This window comes from Etheostoma spectabile, chromosome 5 (assembly GCF_008692095.1).
Source record: "Etheostoma spectabile isolate EspeVRDwgs_2016 chromosome 5, UIUC_Espe_1.0, whole genome shotgun sequence".
NCBI lineage: Eukaryota > Metazoa > Chordata > Actinopteri > Perciformes > Percidae > Etheostoma > Etheostoma spectabile.
Window position 1 is genome coordinate 13,914,901 of NC_045737.1, and position 14,447 is coordinate 13,929,347.

At 38.6% G+C, this 14,447-nt stretch overlaps 1 protein-coding gene across 2 annotated transcripts in view; it reads left to right on the top strand.

The window, feature by feature from the left end:
- The window catches only part of fras1 (Fraser extracellular matrix complex subunit 1), a 242,061-nt gene that overhangs the window by 107,143 nt on the left and 120,471 nt on the right, over positions 1 to 14,447 (top strand). For both annotated transcript variants that reach the window (XM_032515432.1, XM_032515434.1), the window contains exons 12-13: positions 3,148 to 3,291; positions 5,988 to 6,134. In XM_032515432.1, coding sequence (XP_032371323.1) covers positions 3,148 to 3,291; positions 5,988 to 6,134 — 291 coding nt within the window. The remainder of the gene's footprint in view (positions 1 to 3,147; positions 3,292 to 5,987; positions 6,135 to 14,447) is intronic.

Genomic DNA, 14,447 nt, shown 5'->3' on the forward strand with positions numbered 1-14,447 from the left:
CACACACACACACACACACACACACACACACACACACACTGTTTTTAGTCTAGCACATAGCCCCTTAAATCAAGTTTGGACATATTGAATGAATTTAGTTCTATTTATCTGTTTTATTGTCTCAAATAAAGAGTGACATGATTACAAATTTGGTAGCACACTGCATTGGTATAATACTGAATGGTGCAGTGCCTTTTTTAGTGGAATTCAGGGTGTGAAATTACCTTAAATCACCAGCTAACGGCTGGTAAAGGTTGGATGTTGTTGGTAAATTGACAACAGTACTGTGGCAGGTTGCCAGTCTCAGTTGGAGGCCAGGCATGTGCTAACAGTTTGCAGGTGTTTTGTTTACCTTATACTTTTCTAACAACGTTGTGTGACAAAATAACAACATTTCTACCACATTTCTTCACACATCTGCAGTTTCACACAAGGAAGCGTTTCTCATCAGGTGTTTGTCATAATCCGGTGGAACTGTGGCGTTAATCGTGCCTGGATCCAGACCTTTGGATCAGATATTTTCACACAACTTTGCTGTTAATCACAGCTGCCGTTTTTAATTTTGTGCTTCAGGGATTCTGGCTCACTATGCTTGTGAGGAAATTAAAGTACAGTGTGTATGCGTCAAGGCAGCCTTCTGTAAACAACGGCTTGTAGCAAAGCGTGTGATTGCTTAACTTGCGCTGTAAATGTGTTTTTATCCTCAAGAGGGAAAAATCCAATTCTGGTTCACTCATCATCTGTCAACGCAAACAAGAAATGATCTTGTAGCTATTCAGGTGGAGTTTTGTATTCAAATATACTTGTTTGTTTTCCACTATTTAACATTCAGGAATGAATTGTTTGCAGAAAGAGCTCAGAGTAGACGAGAGACTTCCACAGCGGAGCCCAGAATAACTGTAAGAGATTGGTACATTACTGCGAGCTGACGTATTGGCCACAGCTGAATAGAGAGATAAACACTTGACTAATATTCTTATTAGCCAATTAGCCTGTCAGTGGGCCAGAACATACAGTGTTAAGTATCTCAATCTCACACTTTTCTCACTCTGCTTCCTCCTTCCTACACACTCTTATTTTTGCACACAGCTCGCAGTTTTTGAGAGAAGACAAGGGAGGTGGTGGAATGAAAAGTAAGGCCATAAAGTGTGCATGAGTGACAGATGAAAGAAAAATGGATGGGAGAGAAAATGAAGCTGTAAAGGAGAAAGAAGACAGTGAAAGAGAATAACGCGAGGTAGTAGAGTGGGAAAAAGAGATGGAGATACTTAGATCATACTTTAACAGTATGTTCTGGCTTACTGACAGTCTTATTGGCCATTAAGGTTAAAGCCTTACCTCCATCTTTCTCATATTCTCTTCCAACTCTTTCTTTTTTTTACGCTTTATCTCCCTTTATAGTCTCTCTAGTCTTTTCTCCTACAAGTCTTTCTTTTCCCGTTCCTTCTTCTCATTAATCAGATCCCTTAGTCACATTTTTACAAGTGGAGAGGATTTAATTTACTCAATGCATTCACATAATGAATGGTGCAATCACAGTGCAATCATGTGCAAGCAGTCACATTGTTTGACAAGAGGCTTCATGCATTCACTTGTTCTGCCATGCAGATTACAGTATGATAGTGTATTTTAGATTTTGAACAGCCAGTTCATTTCCAAAAAGACCCTAGAGGATATCAGAGACCTTGATGGATGGGTCACTCTGCTTTTTTCCATTGTAGACTTGAAGAGAATGGACTGTTTATGCCTTCACATTGCTCCTTAGTTGGAAAATATAAAAACAAACCCAGCAGGTGTAACGTTTTTAGATCACAAGTGCACTTAGTTAGGGAAAGTCATGAAAAAGTTGATGCAGTTTAAAAGAATCTCTACACTATGAGATACTCACCCACAGTGCTGTAATAAAAGAAAATCACATTGACGTGTTTCTAACTCGGCATGTAGACCTAGAGTATGGATTACACTGATGAGAAGTCAGAGAAAAGTCCCGGCAGGATTGTCATTAAGCCCTTGTTGCGCTACGACATCTGAAATGCGTCCAAGCTGGTGCCTTGTAGACAGTGGTGGAAGGTACCTATATTCATTTGCTCAAGTACAGTATTAGTAAAATTTTCAGGTTCTTGTACTTTACTTGAATATTTCCATCTTCTGCTACTTCATACTTCTACATCACTGGAAGCATATACTGTACTTTTTATTCCACTGCATTTCCATGATAACATAAGTTACTTTGCATGCATCATTCATAAGGCATTATAATCCAATAATATAAATTGATAGTATTCTGAAATGGACCAGTCTGCATAATGAGTTTTACTTTTGATACTTTAATTATATTTTAATGCTACTACTTTTTTATTCAAGTAACATTTTGAATGCAGGACTTTTACTTGTATCAGGGTATTTCTACACTGGGGTATTGCTACTTTGACTTAATTAAAAGTTCAAAATACTTCTTTCCCCCCTGCTTCTAGGTTACTTCTTACTGATCGTATATCAAGATAATAGTTATTGCTAAGTGTAGTTTTTAGTAAAGAAGCAGCTTTCCAGATGCAGAACTGAAAATAACTTTTGAGTGCAGTTGGTCAACACCTCAAAGACACAAGCTTGTCCTCATAAGTTGTTGGTAAAACTTTGGACCAACTGGGAACCAGTGTGGGCAGGGAAAGCACTTAAACACATCATCACAAAATGCACCAGTGCAGTTGTTGGCAGACAGTGGAAGGCTGAGGATGTACTCAAAACTTCCCCATAGGGCACATTTTGCAGTCTGACTGTAGAACCAAATGTACTGGATGGAATTTGTTAAAAAATAAATTATGTGTGTTGGGGTGGGGGGGTTAGAAAGTCAAAGTCAAATTTGTCTGCCTCTGCTAACCGAGTTTCAGTGCCCAGCCAAATCTGATCTGATTTGCATGAAATTAAATGTCAAAATGTGTTTGTTATTGAGTAAGTGTGAGAGACTTCAAGTTGTCAAGTGCCACCAACAGTGTCTGTCCAGATGTATAGAATAGAACTTGCATAAAATTGGTTGCGTGTGTGTTATATTTATAACTTTTTTTTCATCCAATATGCAGATTTCTGCTGTCGATGCAAACATATTGTATTAAATTTTACAAATGTGTAAATGAAATGTGTGTTTTCCAGTCCAGTGCCATTCAGACTGCCTGTCATGCTCGGGGACTCCAGACCAATGTGAGAGCTGCAGGGACCCAAAGGCCTTCCTCCATCTTGGCCGCTGTCTGTCTATCTGTCCGGCTGGCTACTACGCCGATGGACTAGTATGTGCAGGTAAGAGCGTCTTTTTAAAGATATATACATCAAAATAGCAACTTAAAACTGTTTCTTATCTTGCCATTATCTCATTTTTACACTGCAGACATTGCTATTTGCAAATAAATTTCCATGCTGGTAACAGATTCTCACAATTAGTAAATTTTTTGTCCTTTGTTCTTTCAGTAAAGGATGATATTGTAATAGACAAATGTCTGCCCCCTCTCCTCCCCCTTACTAAAAAATATAGCATGTTGTTTGATGTCTGGTGCACACAGCTCATCTCGTCAACAGTGCTAGCTTGGTGTTCTGTGCCCAAGTTAGAATTTGCAACCCATAATAATTGCCTTAACTGATGATGTACCTGCCAAAGTTAAGTGAAGTTCCAAAATGGAAAAATTCCTTGCACATCCAGACAATGTAAACTGCCAACATTTTAGAATCGGTGAGAAAACAACAGAAAAATTACCGTTGAAGGAACGCAATAGATCTTTGTAACCTGCAGTTTGCTTAAAAATGTGCACACCTTCTCATAACTTCAACTCAGAACACACAGAAGTAATTGATAATAACACATTTCTTGAGCAACTTACTCTTTCCAGTGATATCGCTGATGTCCATCGGGGATAAACAGGAGGCAGAAGTAGCTCCCAATAAATTCCGATTTCTGTTATTATATTTTATATTTTTATGGTGACCCTGTGGAAGCCAGAGAGCTTCCTTGTGATTCGCACAGCAAACTTTGGGAATCAGGTTTTGTGTCTCTCAACTATATTCCATAATACTTGACCTAGTACCTGTACTCTCTGATAGCTGTAAAGAAAAGTTTGGATTTCATAGAAGTCAAAGTTTGAAAAAAATAGGACTGCAACAGTGTCTCTGTGTAAGTGTATGTGCTTGAATCTATATTGACTTTATGTAGGATTTCCTACTCATCCTTTATTCATGCAGGCCATGTGTGTTTGAGCTTGTCGCGGATCTCGTTTGCCTGACTCCAAACCAGCCACAACACCTTGACCGAGCAATGACCCGCGACAGTTGCAAGCTTCTTAGCATTTTCCTGCATTGAATTCCTAACATCCTATTGAACTGCTTTCCTGGTGAGCCAGTCATTGACTTCCCACAGATATTCATGAAGTTTAAAACACCAAACACCCTGTGGCTGTAAAGCTACCAGGCACAGATAAAGGGATTAACTTTGAAGCCTAGCTTCAAATGCTGAACAGCTGAATCTGAACAAGAAATATAAAGAGGGATACTAGGGTCCTTAATATGTGCATTGTGTGCAGATATAGCCAGGGTTATAATAACTTTATTAAACCAGGAATGTCCCTTACTAAGTTTTTCATTGTTATAACATATTATATAACATATTATTCAACAGGCCAAAATAGCAGCAGCACAATAAAGTTTAAAAACATAAAATGTTGACTTAAATCAGATAAAATATGAAGATAATCGTCAAAAATCATGATGACCATCTGATTATTGTACTTGAAAAACAAGGTGTTGATATTAAAGGATTTTGAAAAACCTGCATTGCTTTAACAACATTTCATAGCAATAAACAAATGTACTTTTAGTTAGTTACTTCCATTACTGACAAAAACTAGAGACTGATCAGTAGAAACATGCTCAGGCTCCCTGTGTCTATTACACCCAGCCTAATTTCTACATTTTTGACTAAGTGCATGTAACAAAAAACAAAGCTGCAAGCCTGAATTTGAATTGTTGATAAAAATCGTCCTTTTCCCTTCTCCTCCTTTTCTCTCAGACTTCTTTTCATCTTCCTTGACATCTCATTTTCTGTTTGACTTTTTGCCTGTCAATCTCACAATCTCTTTTTTTTCTCAAATCTGTTCTTGTTCTTCTCTCCATCTTCATCGTATCCACAATCTATCTTTCCTCGGTTGTCAAATCTCATCTTCCTTTCCTCTCCTTCCTCTTTCCTCTGCTTTCTGTGTGAGTGGATGTCTGGGAGGTTTAAAAGGGATTTAGTTGCTTTTTACTCTCTAATCTTGAGATTTCTCATTAGAACAAGACCATTTGAAGTCTCCTCATTGTGTTTTCTCTCCCTTGTCCTATATGCACCATTTTTATGTTTGTGGAGATGTCTGTAACTAGATTACTTTGCACCAAACAGTGTTTAGCTGCCAAACTGAACAATCTTTAAGAGTAAACAGGGTGTGTATAATCGGAATATTTGTATGAAACAATGCTTGCCTCGTTTCTTTGTGCAATATATTTCATTCATTCAACTGGTATATTACCTTTTTTATAAATGAAATTAAATCTGTAAAATCTCTTTGCTGCTCTTCATCTTAAAGCAATGTTATTACCACATTTAGTAAATGTTGCTGCTCTTTTAATCCTGATTTTGTTACAATCTCTTGTGAGTACTTGCACTGCAAAGAGTTCATTTTTCTTTTCCAGTTTTTATGTGGACATTTCCCTTAAATGTGTGGGTTGAAATGTACCTTGGGTTTTCTTCCGGGACCTTTAATTTCCCTTCACAGTTTTAGAGTGAATAGAGACACCCACGGGTTTGAATGTTACTTTACGGGGGTCTCCTTTAATGAACTGCACATCCAGATTCTCTGTGGGCTAAGCTACAACTGTCAGTCCTGAAGGAAGCTCAATGGAATAGGAAGAGCAAATTATTTTTTTAATTGAATTGAATTAATCTTTTCCTCTCCATCTCTCCTCCTCCACAGCCTGCCAGTCATCCTGTGCCACCTGTTCCAACAGGTGGGACTGCCAGTCCTGTGGCTCCCAGCTGCCCCTGCTGAGCACTGATAGCGGCGAGTGCCTGTCTTCCTGTCCTCCTGGTTCCTACCGGCACGACAACACACACTGTCGCCGTGAGTATCACAGGATGGCAGGTTGCATGTTTTCTGGACGCCAGTGTCGAGGTCAGAATGGTGGTTTGGCTCAGATTTAACCACTGACAAGGTGCACAAAATAGGAAGGTAACAACAGGTTCCTGAGAAAGTCTAGCTTATTGTCAAATTTCTTCATTACTCTGAAAAAGTTGTTCTTAATTTGAAGACTGAGAACTATAAATATGTATATACATCTATGAAGCCAGATGGATAAGTTTGCCTCTGCATACTTTCCCTCTCTCTACTTTTCTATGCTTTGTTTCTCCAAATGTTTTTCATGCGCACTACTCTACTTATGTTATTTAATCCCATACTTGGCAAAACAATTGGCAAGAAATTAGAAGCCCTATATCAAATATCAAACTCTGGGCAGGGGAGCAGAAAGTGCATCCACAGTTCAGGAAACAACAGTTGAAACAGTTGAAAGATAAACTCTGTGTGACTTGTTTTCAGTAGATAGGTTCAGGATCATTCTGAGGGGATGTTCAGACTGAATATATTTCACGCAGTCATGAAGTAGAGTGCTCTCCCTGGGGTTCAAGAATTACTGTTTCAGGGGCTTTGCTGACTGTATGTCCTAGCAAGTCCTTTTTATTACATGCTTGCTGAACTGTTACTGAACTTTGGCTCTATCTCCCTGACAGAATTGTTTGAAAAACGATTTAGGATTGCGGACGAGAATAAGTCTCTATTTTTTATTTATTTTTTAAATTTCTCAGGCAATGTTTGTCCCTCTGCTTTTTGATATCGATTTTGGTGTCACCACACAAAGTATTTCCAAAGAAACATTGTGAAAACCAATTAGCACTTGAAAATTGATGTGGAATTGAAAATTGAATGGACGTGTAAATCCCAGAGTCTTTTGGCTTAAGTTTTCATTTCTATTGTTATTTCACTCAACTGAAGCTGAGTGTGTTTTTATTATCATTACTGCTGCATTAAGCTCTCTGCCTCCTGTCAATCACTTGAAACCCACAGGACAAAAACTGAAACTCTGCCAGGAAATAATTCCTTTAAAAGAAACCAAAAGGCTGTATTGTCAGATCCACCTCTTATTTATTTGGGGGGGAGGGTTAAGTCCCTTGAGTCACAGCAGCTCATTTTAAGCTATGTTTGAAGGACAACTTGTATATTTTAAAAACCAAGTGAATATTATAAATATTATACTAATAATATGATATATTATTGGTGATAATAATATTATTGAATATTAAAATATACATGGGGTGCAGCAGGAGTGACACAGGAGCAAAAAATTCTACCACCACTGCAGATAACTGGGTTCTACTCTGAGAACCAACACCTCTGATTTGCTTCCACCGAAAAGAGTTGGCGACTTTTCCATTGGTAAGTGTCTGAATGCAGAATCAACTCCTTCTGGTTGGTCATTACAACCTCCCAGTCAGTCATGTCATCCTGATGAATCTCCTTACTCTTACTCATGTATTTTACGACAAAAGGATAACACAAATTGAATTCCATACATTTTGAAATGATTGGTAGAAATGTTCACCAGTCATACTAGACAGTATAAAATACTGTCTCAACATTTGGCTTCCAGTGTCAAAACTGCCAATACATGTTGGCTGTGTCTTAGTTTGTCCAATCTGTCAACACTTAAATAAGCAGCTAAATCATTGTCATACAGTAGTGGTGGGTTCCGATATTGCATTTTTGGCCAATGCATTCCGTCTCTTTTTCTCTACAAATGAACTGTGTACCTGCATGCAACCAAAGTCCGCTAAAGTGATTGGTCAATACTACTCGGACTACAAACAGAAACCTGACGCTACCAAAATCTTGTCCTGTTGCCTACAGATTCTGCATAGATATCTGTTTACATGGAATAAAATGAGAAATTGTCACGTCTGATGCTTATTTTTGTTCCCAAAGCTACACGTCTGTCAGCTTGGGCTGATATTGATCCTGGCATTAGTCAATTTGTTCTAATATAACTGTGATGAAAATGTAAATGTGACTTAAGTGACTGATTGGTACTTGCATTTAAGTACTTTTGATATTAAATCAATAGTCTTATTGTGTAGGTTTTTAAAGACAAACCACAGGAGAACTAAACTAGTCACAGACACAATTTAAATTCTACACCTTACAAAAAGACATGCATTCTTGTTTAATAACCTACTGGAGATGCTGCAGTCTTAACTGTGGATAAAAGCAAGAAGGGAGGCTAGATCCCACTGTACTAAACCAGGATACATACACAATGAGTGCCATTGACATTGGCTGTTACTTAACCAATCTATCTTAAAGGTCTCCCAACGTTCGAAAGCCTGGACCAATAAATAGAACTTGTGGCTCAGTAAGCTAAACCCCTGTGGGCATGCTAATGTACTCTGAACAGTTTCGCCAAGCACCTCCATCGGGTAGGGAAGACCTGCTGTAACTCCTGGGGATGATGGGTAGAAATAGAAAGAGAGAAATAGAGGAGGGATTGGGCGAGAGAGCAGAGAGTAACCCCAAAGTGATCACAGTCCGGTTCTGAGGCTCAATTTCACACCTTAATGAATATAGAATTGAAATCCCAGACCTCCCACAGCACAGCCTTAAACAGAATATACATTGTAGAAACAAGCTTTGTTTCATCTGGCCTCCATCCATCCAGCTTTGTGTACTGTATTCAGTGCAAGCTATTGCGCAAACTCAACATGGAAATCCCACTCCATACATTTATGCTGCCTCTGTCCCGCTTTGGTGCCACATAGGCTGGTAGCATCCATTGTAAAATTCCCTTCTCATGTATTAATCCAACATCTGCTGTGCATTAATACTGCAGCTTTTTCATTCTCAAATGTTGCACAGTGAAAGCAAATTAAACCGTGGCAGCTGTTGTGCAAGAAGCCCCCTTGCATTTATCCTGCATCTATCCAGGTTTAGTAATGCAGAAATACTTTCTTCTTAAAACACAAACCCCTTGTGTATCTCAGCTAAATAGTCAGCAGACCATTTCTGTTATGTTTAACTGGTTTTAAAGGGAGCAAAGCCCCTTGTTTCTTCTGGAAAAAGAAAAAGAAATAGCTGCAGTGGAACATGGGACTGGTAAATCAGTAGGTGCTATTTGGGTGGATTTAGCCCAAGTGAATTCCTATTCCAACACTTGTTTATGTGGAAAAAAGAAGGTAGGAATAGGGTAAGAGGTAGAGGAGATGAGAGCTGACAGCATTTATTAGTGTGTTAGGTGTTGTTTGGAAGGTGCTGTAGACAATTATAGCTTATTGTAGCATTTCTTGGCAAAGGACCAGGACCACCCGGAGCCTAGTGCGTCCCTGGAGGCCTCCATGGGGTTTTCAATAATGCTTCTGGCTCATGACTGAAGGCTTTACTGCGTCTGCTTGTGCATGCATTCAACGTCAGCTTGTTAATAATTATGGGTGGCATTGTGCTGAAGATATTCTTCTCTTTTCTTTACCCCCCTCTCCTTTTTTTCTGTCCTCTTTAACCCACTTCTCTGTTTTTCCTCCCGTCTCTAATGGCTCTATGAGATAGACACAGTTGGCTTGTTGCACAAACTTTTACAGCTCCTAACTGGATGTTGGGTAAGTCAAAGTAAAAGAAAAGAAGCACGGGCCTGTTTACAGTGTAGAATATGTCTAATACATGACACTGCTACTAAGCTCCTCATTTTTTAAACACACCTCTTATGCTCACTTATCCAAATACATAGGCTGGCCTATAGGTTAAAGTTTTAAAAAAAAGTTCAAGTTGATGGTTAGTGTTGTGAACAATTAGCTTTCATTGTTTTTTTTTTTTTTTTTTTTTTTTTTGGCACTTTTTATTTTCAAAAATTTTCAAAAACAAAAGAACATTCCTGAGCCAAGAGCAATGAAAACAATCGCTGAAATACTGATGTCGCATGTACAATATGTCTGAATAAATGCAACACAATAACCAGATCACCTGAAACTTGTATACTCTAAAAGAGAAAACTGCACCACACACTCTACCATAAGTATACATAAGTACAACAAACCCACACCCTCTCCTCCCCTCCGGGTTGCCCCACACAGGCCAAAAATACAACCAAAGTGAACAAACAGCAACAAAAAAAAAAACATATATAGTATATACACACATATATGCATACATAGCCTATACCTACATTCCAAATACACAGAAAGAAAAAGAAAAATAATAAAAAATAAATCCGATGGCAGAGCAGATTGCATTCATTATAATCACCACAGCCCAAAATCACAAACCCAAATATAATTTCACCAAATGCCATCTTTGATTGAACTTGTCCATTGAGCTGTAAACATGCAGTCATTTTTCCATCATTAACTTGTTTTACCCTATCTTCCACTCTGCTATAGATGGTGACAAAACTTGTTTCCACTTAGCCGTTATAGTTTTTTAGCTACCAATAGTAAATGTGCAAATAACTTTTGGTCTGCGTTGAAATAATCTGGTATTATACTAGTAAATAAAACAAAACTTTTGAAGGTATTTCTCTGTTTATAATTGTCTCTATTTCTTCCCTAATCCCCTTCCAGTACTCGCTGATAACCGGGCAGTCCCAGAGAATATGCGTATGGTCGCCAGCCTTCCCGCACCGTCTCCAACATAGAGCTGCTGAAGTCACAGCAGCTCATTTTAAGCTATGTTTGAAGGACAACTTGTATATTTTAAAACCAAGTGATATTATAATATTATACTAATAATATGATATATTATTGGTGATAATATATTATTGAATATTAATAATAGGGGTGCAGCAGGAGTGACACAGGAGCAAAAAATTTCAACCACCACTGCAGATAATGGGTTCTACTCTGAGAACCAACACCTCTGATTTGCTTCCACCGAAAAGGTTGGCGACTTTTCCATTGGTAAGTGTCTGAATGCAGAATCAACTCCTTCTGGTTGGTCATTACAACCCTCCACTCAGTCATGTCCCTATGAATCTCCTACTCTTACTCATGTATTTTCGAACAAAAGGATAACACAATTGAATTCCATACATTTTGAAATGATTGGTAGAAATGTTCCCAGTCATACTAGACAGTATAAATACTGTCTCACATTTGGCTTCCAGTGTCAAACTGCCAATACTTGTTGGCTGTGTCTTAGTTTGTCCAATCTGTCAACACTAAATAAGCAGCTAAATCATTGTCATACAGTAGTGGTGGGTTCCGATATTGCATTTTTGGCCAATGCATTCCGTCTCTTTTTCTCTACAATGAACTGTTACCTGCGCAACCAAAGTCCGCTAAAGTGATTGGTCAATACTACTCGGACTACAAACAGAAACCTGACGCTACCAAAATCTTGTCCTGTTGCCTACAGATTCTGCATAGATATCTGTTTACATGGAAAAAATGAGAAATTGCCACGTCTATGCTTATTTTTGTTCCAAAGCTACACGTCTGTCGCTTGGGCTGATATTGATCCTGGCATTAGTCAATTTGTTCTAATATAACTGTGATGAAAGGTAAATGTGACTTAAGTGACTGATTGGTACTTGCATTTAAGTACTTTGATATTAAATCATAGTCTTATTGTAGGTTTTTTAAGACAAACCACGGAGAACTAAACTAGTCACAGACACAATTTAAACTACACCTTACAAAAAGACATGCATTCTTGTTTAATAACCTACTGGAGATGCTGCAGTCTTAACTGTGGATAAACAAAGAAGGGCTACTAGATCCCACTGTACTAAACCAGGATCATACACAATGAGTGCCATTGACATTGCTGTTACTTAACCAACTCTCTTAAAGGTCTCCCAACGTTCGAAAGCCTGGACCAATAAATAGAACTTGTGGCTCAGTAAGCTAAACCCCTGTGGGCATGCTAATGTACTCTGAACAGTTTCGCCAAGCACCCTCCATCGGGTAGGGAAGACCTGCTGTAACTCCTGGGGATGATGGTAGAAATAGAAGAGAGAAATAGAGGAGGATTGGGCGAGAGAGCAGAGTAAACCCCAAGTGATCACAGTCCCGGTTCTGAGGCTCAATTTCCACCCTTAATGATAAGAATTGAAATCCCAGACCTCCCAAGCACACGCCTTAAACGACATACATGTAGAAACAAGCTTTGTTTCATCTGGCCTCCATCATCTAACATATATGCTATGTTTATCATCGTGTTCTACATCGTTTGCAGCTATTGCGCAAACCAACATGGAACCCACCCATACATTTATGCTGCCTCTGTCCCGCTTTGGTGCCACTAGGCTGGTAGCATCCATTGTAAAATTCCCTTCTCATGTTTAATCCAACATCTGCTGTGCATTATACTGCAGCTTTTTCATTCTCAAATGTTGCACAGTGAAGCAAATTAAACCGTGGCAGCTGTTGTGCAAGAAGCCCCCTTGCATTTATCCTGCATCTATCCAGGTTTAGTAATGCAGAAATACTTTCTTCTTAAAACACAAACCCCTTGGTATCTCAGCTAATAGTCAGCAGAACCATTTCTGTTATGTTTAACTGGTTTTAAAGGGAGCAAAGCCCCTTGTTTCTTCTGGAAAAAGAAAAGAAGCTGCAGTGGAACATGGGACTGGTAAATCAGTAGGTGCTATTTGGGTGGATTTAGCCCAGTGAATTCCTATTCCAACACTTGTTATGTGGAAAAGAAGGTAGGAATAGGGTAAGAGGTAGAGGAGATGAGAGCTGACAGCATTTATTAGTGTTTAGTGTTGTTTGGAAGGTGCTGTAGACAATTATAGCTTATTGTACATTTCTTGGCAAAGGACCAGGACCACCCGGAGCCTAGTGCGTCCCTGGAGGCCTCCATGGGGTTTTCAATAATGCTTCTGGCTCATGCCTGAAGGCTTTACTGCGTCTGCTTGTGCATGCATTCAACGTCAGCTTGTTAATAATTATGGGTGGCATTGTGCTGAAGATATTCTTCTCTTTTCTTTACCCCCCTCTCTCTTTTTTCTGTCCTCTTTAACCCACTTCTCTGTTTTTCCTCCGTCTCTAATGGCTCTATAGATAGACACAGTTGCTTGTTGCACAAACTTTTACAGCTCCTAACTGATGTTGGGTAAGTCAAGTAAAAGAAAAGAAGCACGGCCTTTTTTACAGTGTAGAATATGTCTATACATGACACTGCTACTAAGCTCCTCATTTTTTAACACACACCTCTATGCCACTTATCCAATAACAGGCTGGCCTATAGGTTAAAGTTTTAAAAAAAGTTCAAGTTGATGGTTAGTGTTGTGAACAATTAGCTTTCTTGTTTTTTTTTTTTTTTTTTTTTTTGGAACTTTTTATTTTCAAAATTTTCAAAAACAAAAGACATTCCTGAGCCAAGAGCAATGAAAACAATCGCTGAAATACTGATGTCCATGTACAATAGTCTGAATAAATGCAACACAATAACCAGATCACCTGAAACTTTGTTACTCTAAAAGAGAAACTGCACACACACTCTACCATATTACATAAGTACACACAAACCCACACCCCTCTCCTCCTCCCTCCGTTTGCACACACAGGCCAAAAATACAACACAAAGTGAACAAACAGCAACAAAAAAAAATACATATATAGTATATACACACATATATGCTACATAAGCCTATACCTACATATCCAAATAACACGAAAGAAAAAGAAAAATAATAAAAAAATAAATACCGATGGCAACAGATTGCAATTCATTATATCACCACAGCCCAAATCACAAACCAAATATAATTTCACCAAATGCCATCTTTGATTGAACTTGTCCACTTTGAGCTGTAAACATGCAGTCATTTTTTCCATCATATACACTTGTTTTACCCTATTCTTCCACTCTGCTATAGATGGTGACAAAACTTGTTTCCACTTAGCCGTTATAGTTTTTTTAGCTACCAATAGTAAAATGTGCAAAATATACTTTTGGTCTGCGTTGAAATAATCTGGTATTATACCTAGTAAATAAAACAAAACATTTGAAGGTATTTCTCTGTTTATAATTGTCTCTATTTCTTCCCTAATCCCCTTCCAGTACTCGCTGATAACCGGGCAGTCCCAGAGAATATGCGTATGGTCGCCAGCCTTCCCGCACCGTCTCCAACATAGAGCTGCTGAAGGGTTTTTGACAAATCTAGGAATTACTAACGGGGTGTGAAAAAATCTTAGTACAATTTTCCAACAGAATTCCTTCCACATTTGGCTGTTAATTCCTTTGTGACTGCCCTCGCACAATTTGTCCCATTGTTCATCCTCTATTATAGAGTTGGATTCTAATTCCCAGTCTCCTTTCACATTATAGGTATTTTGGTAATTATTAGATGAGAGAATTTTGTACAAATGTGAAACATGCTTCCGGGTTGGAGTT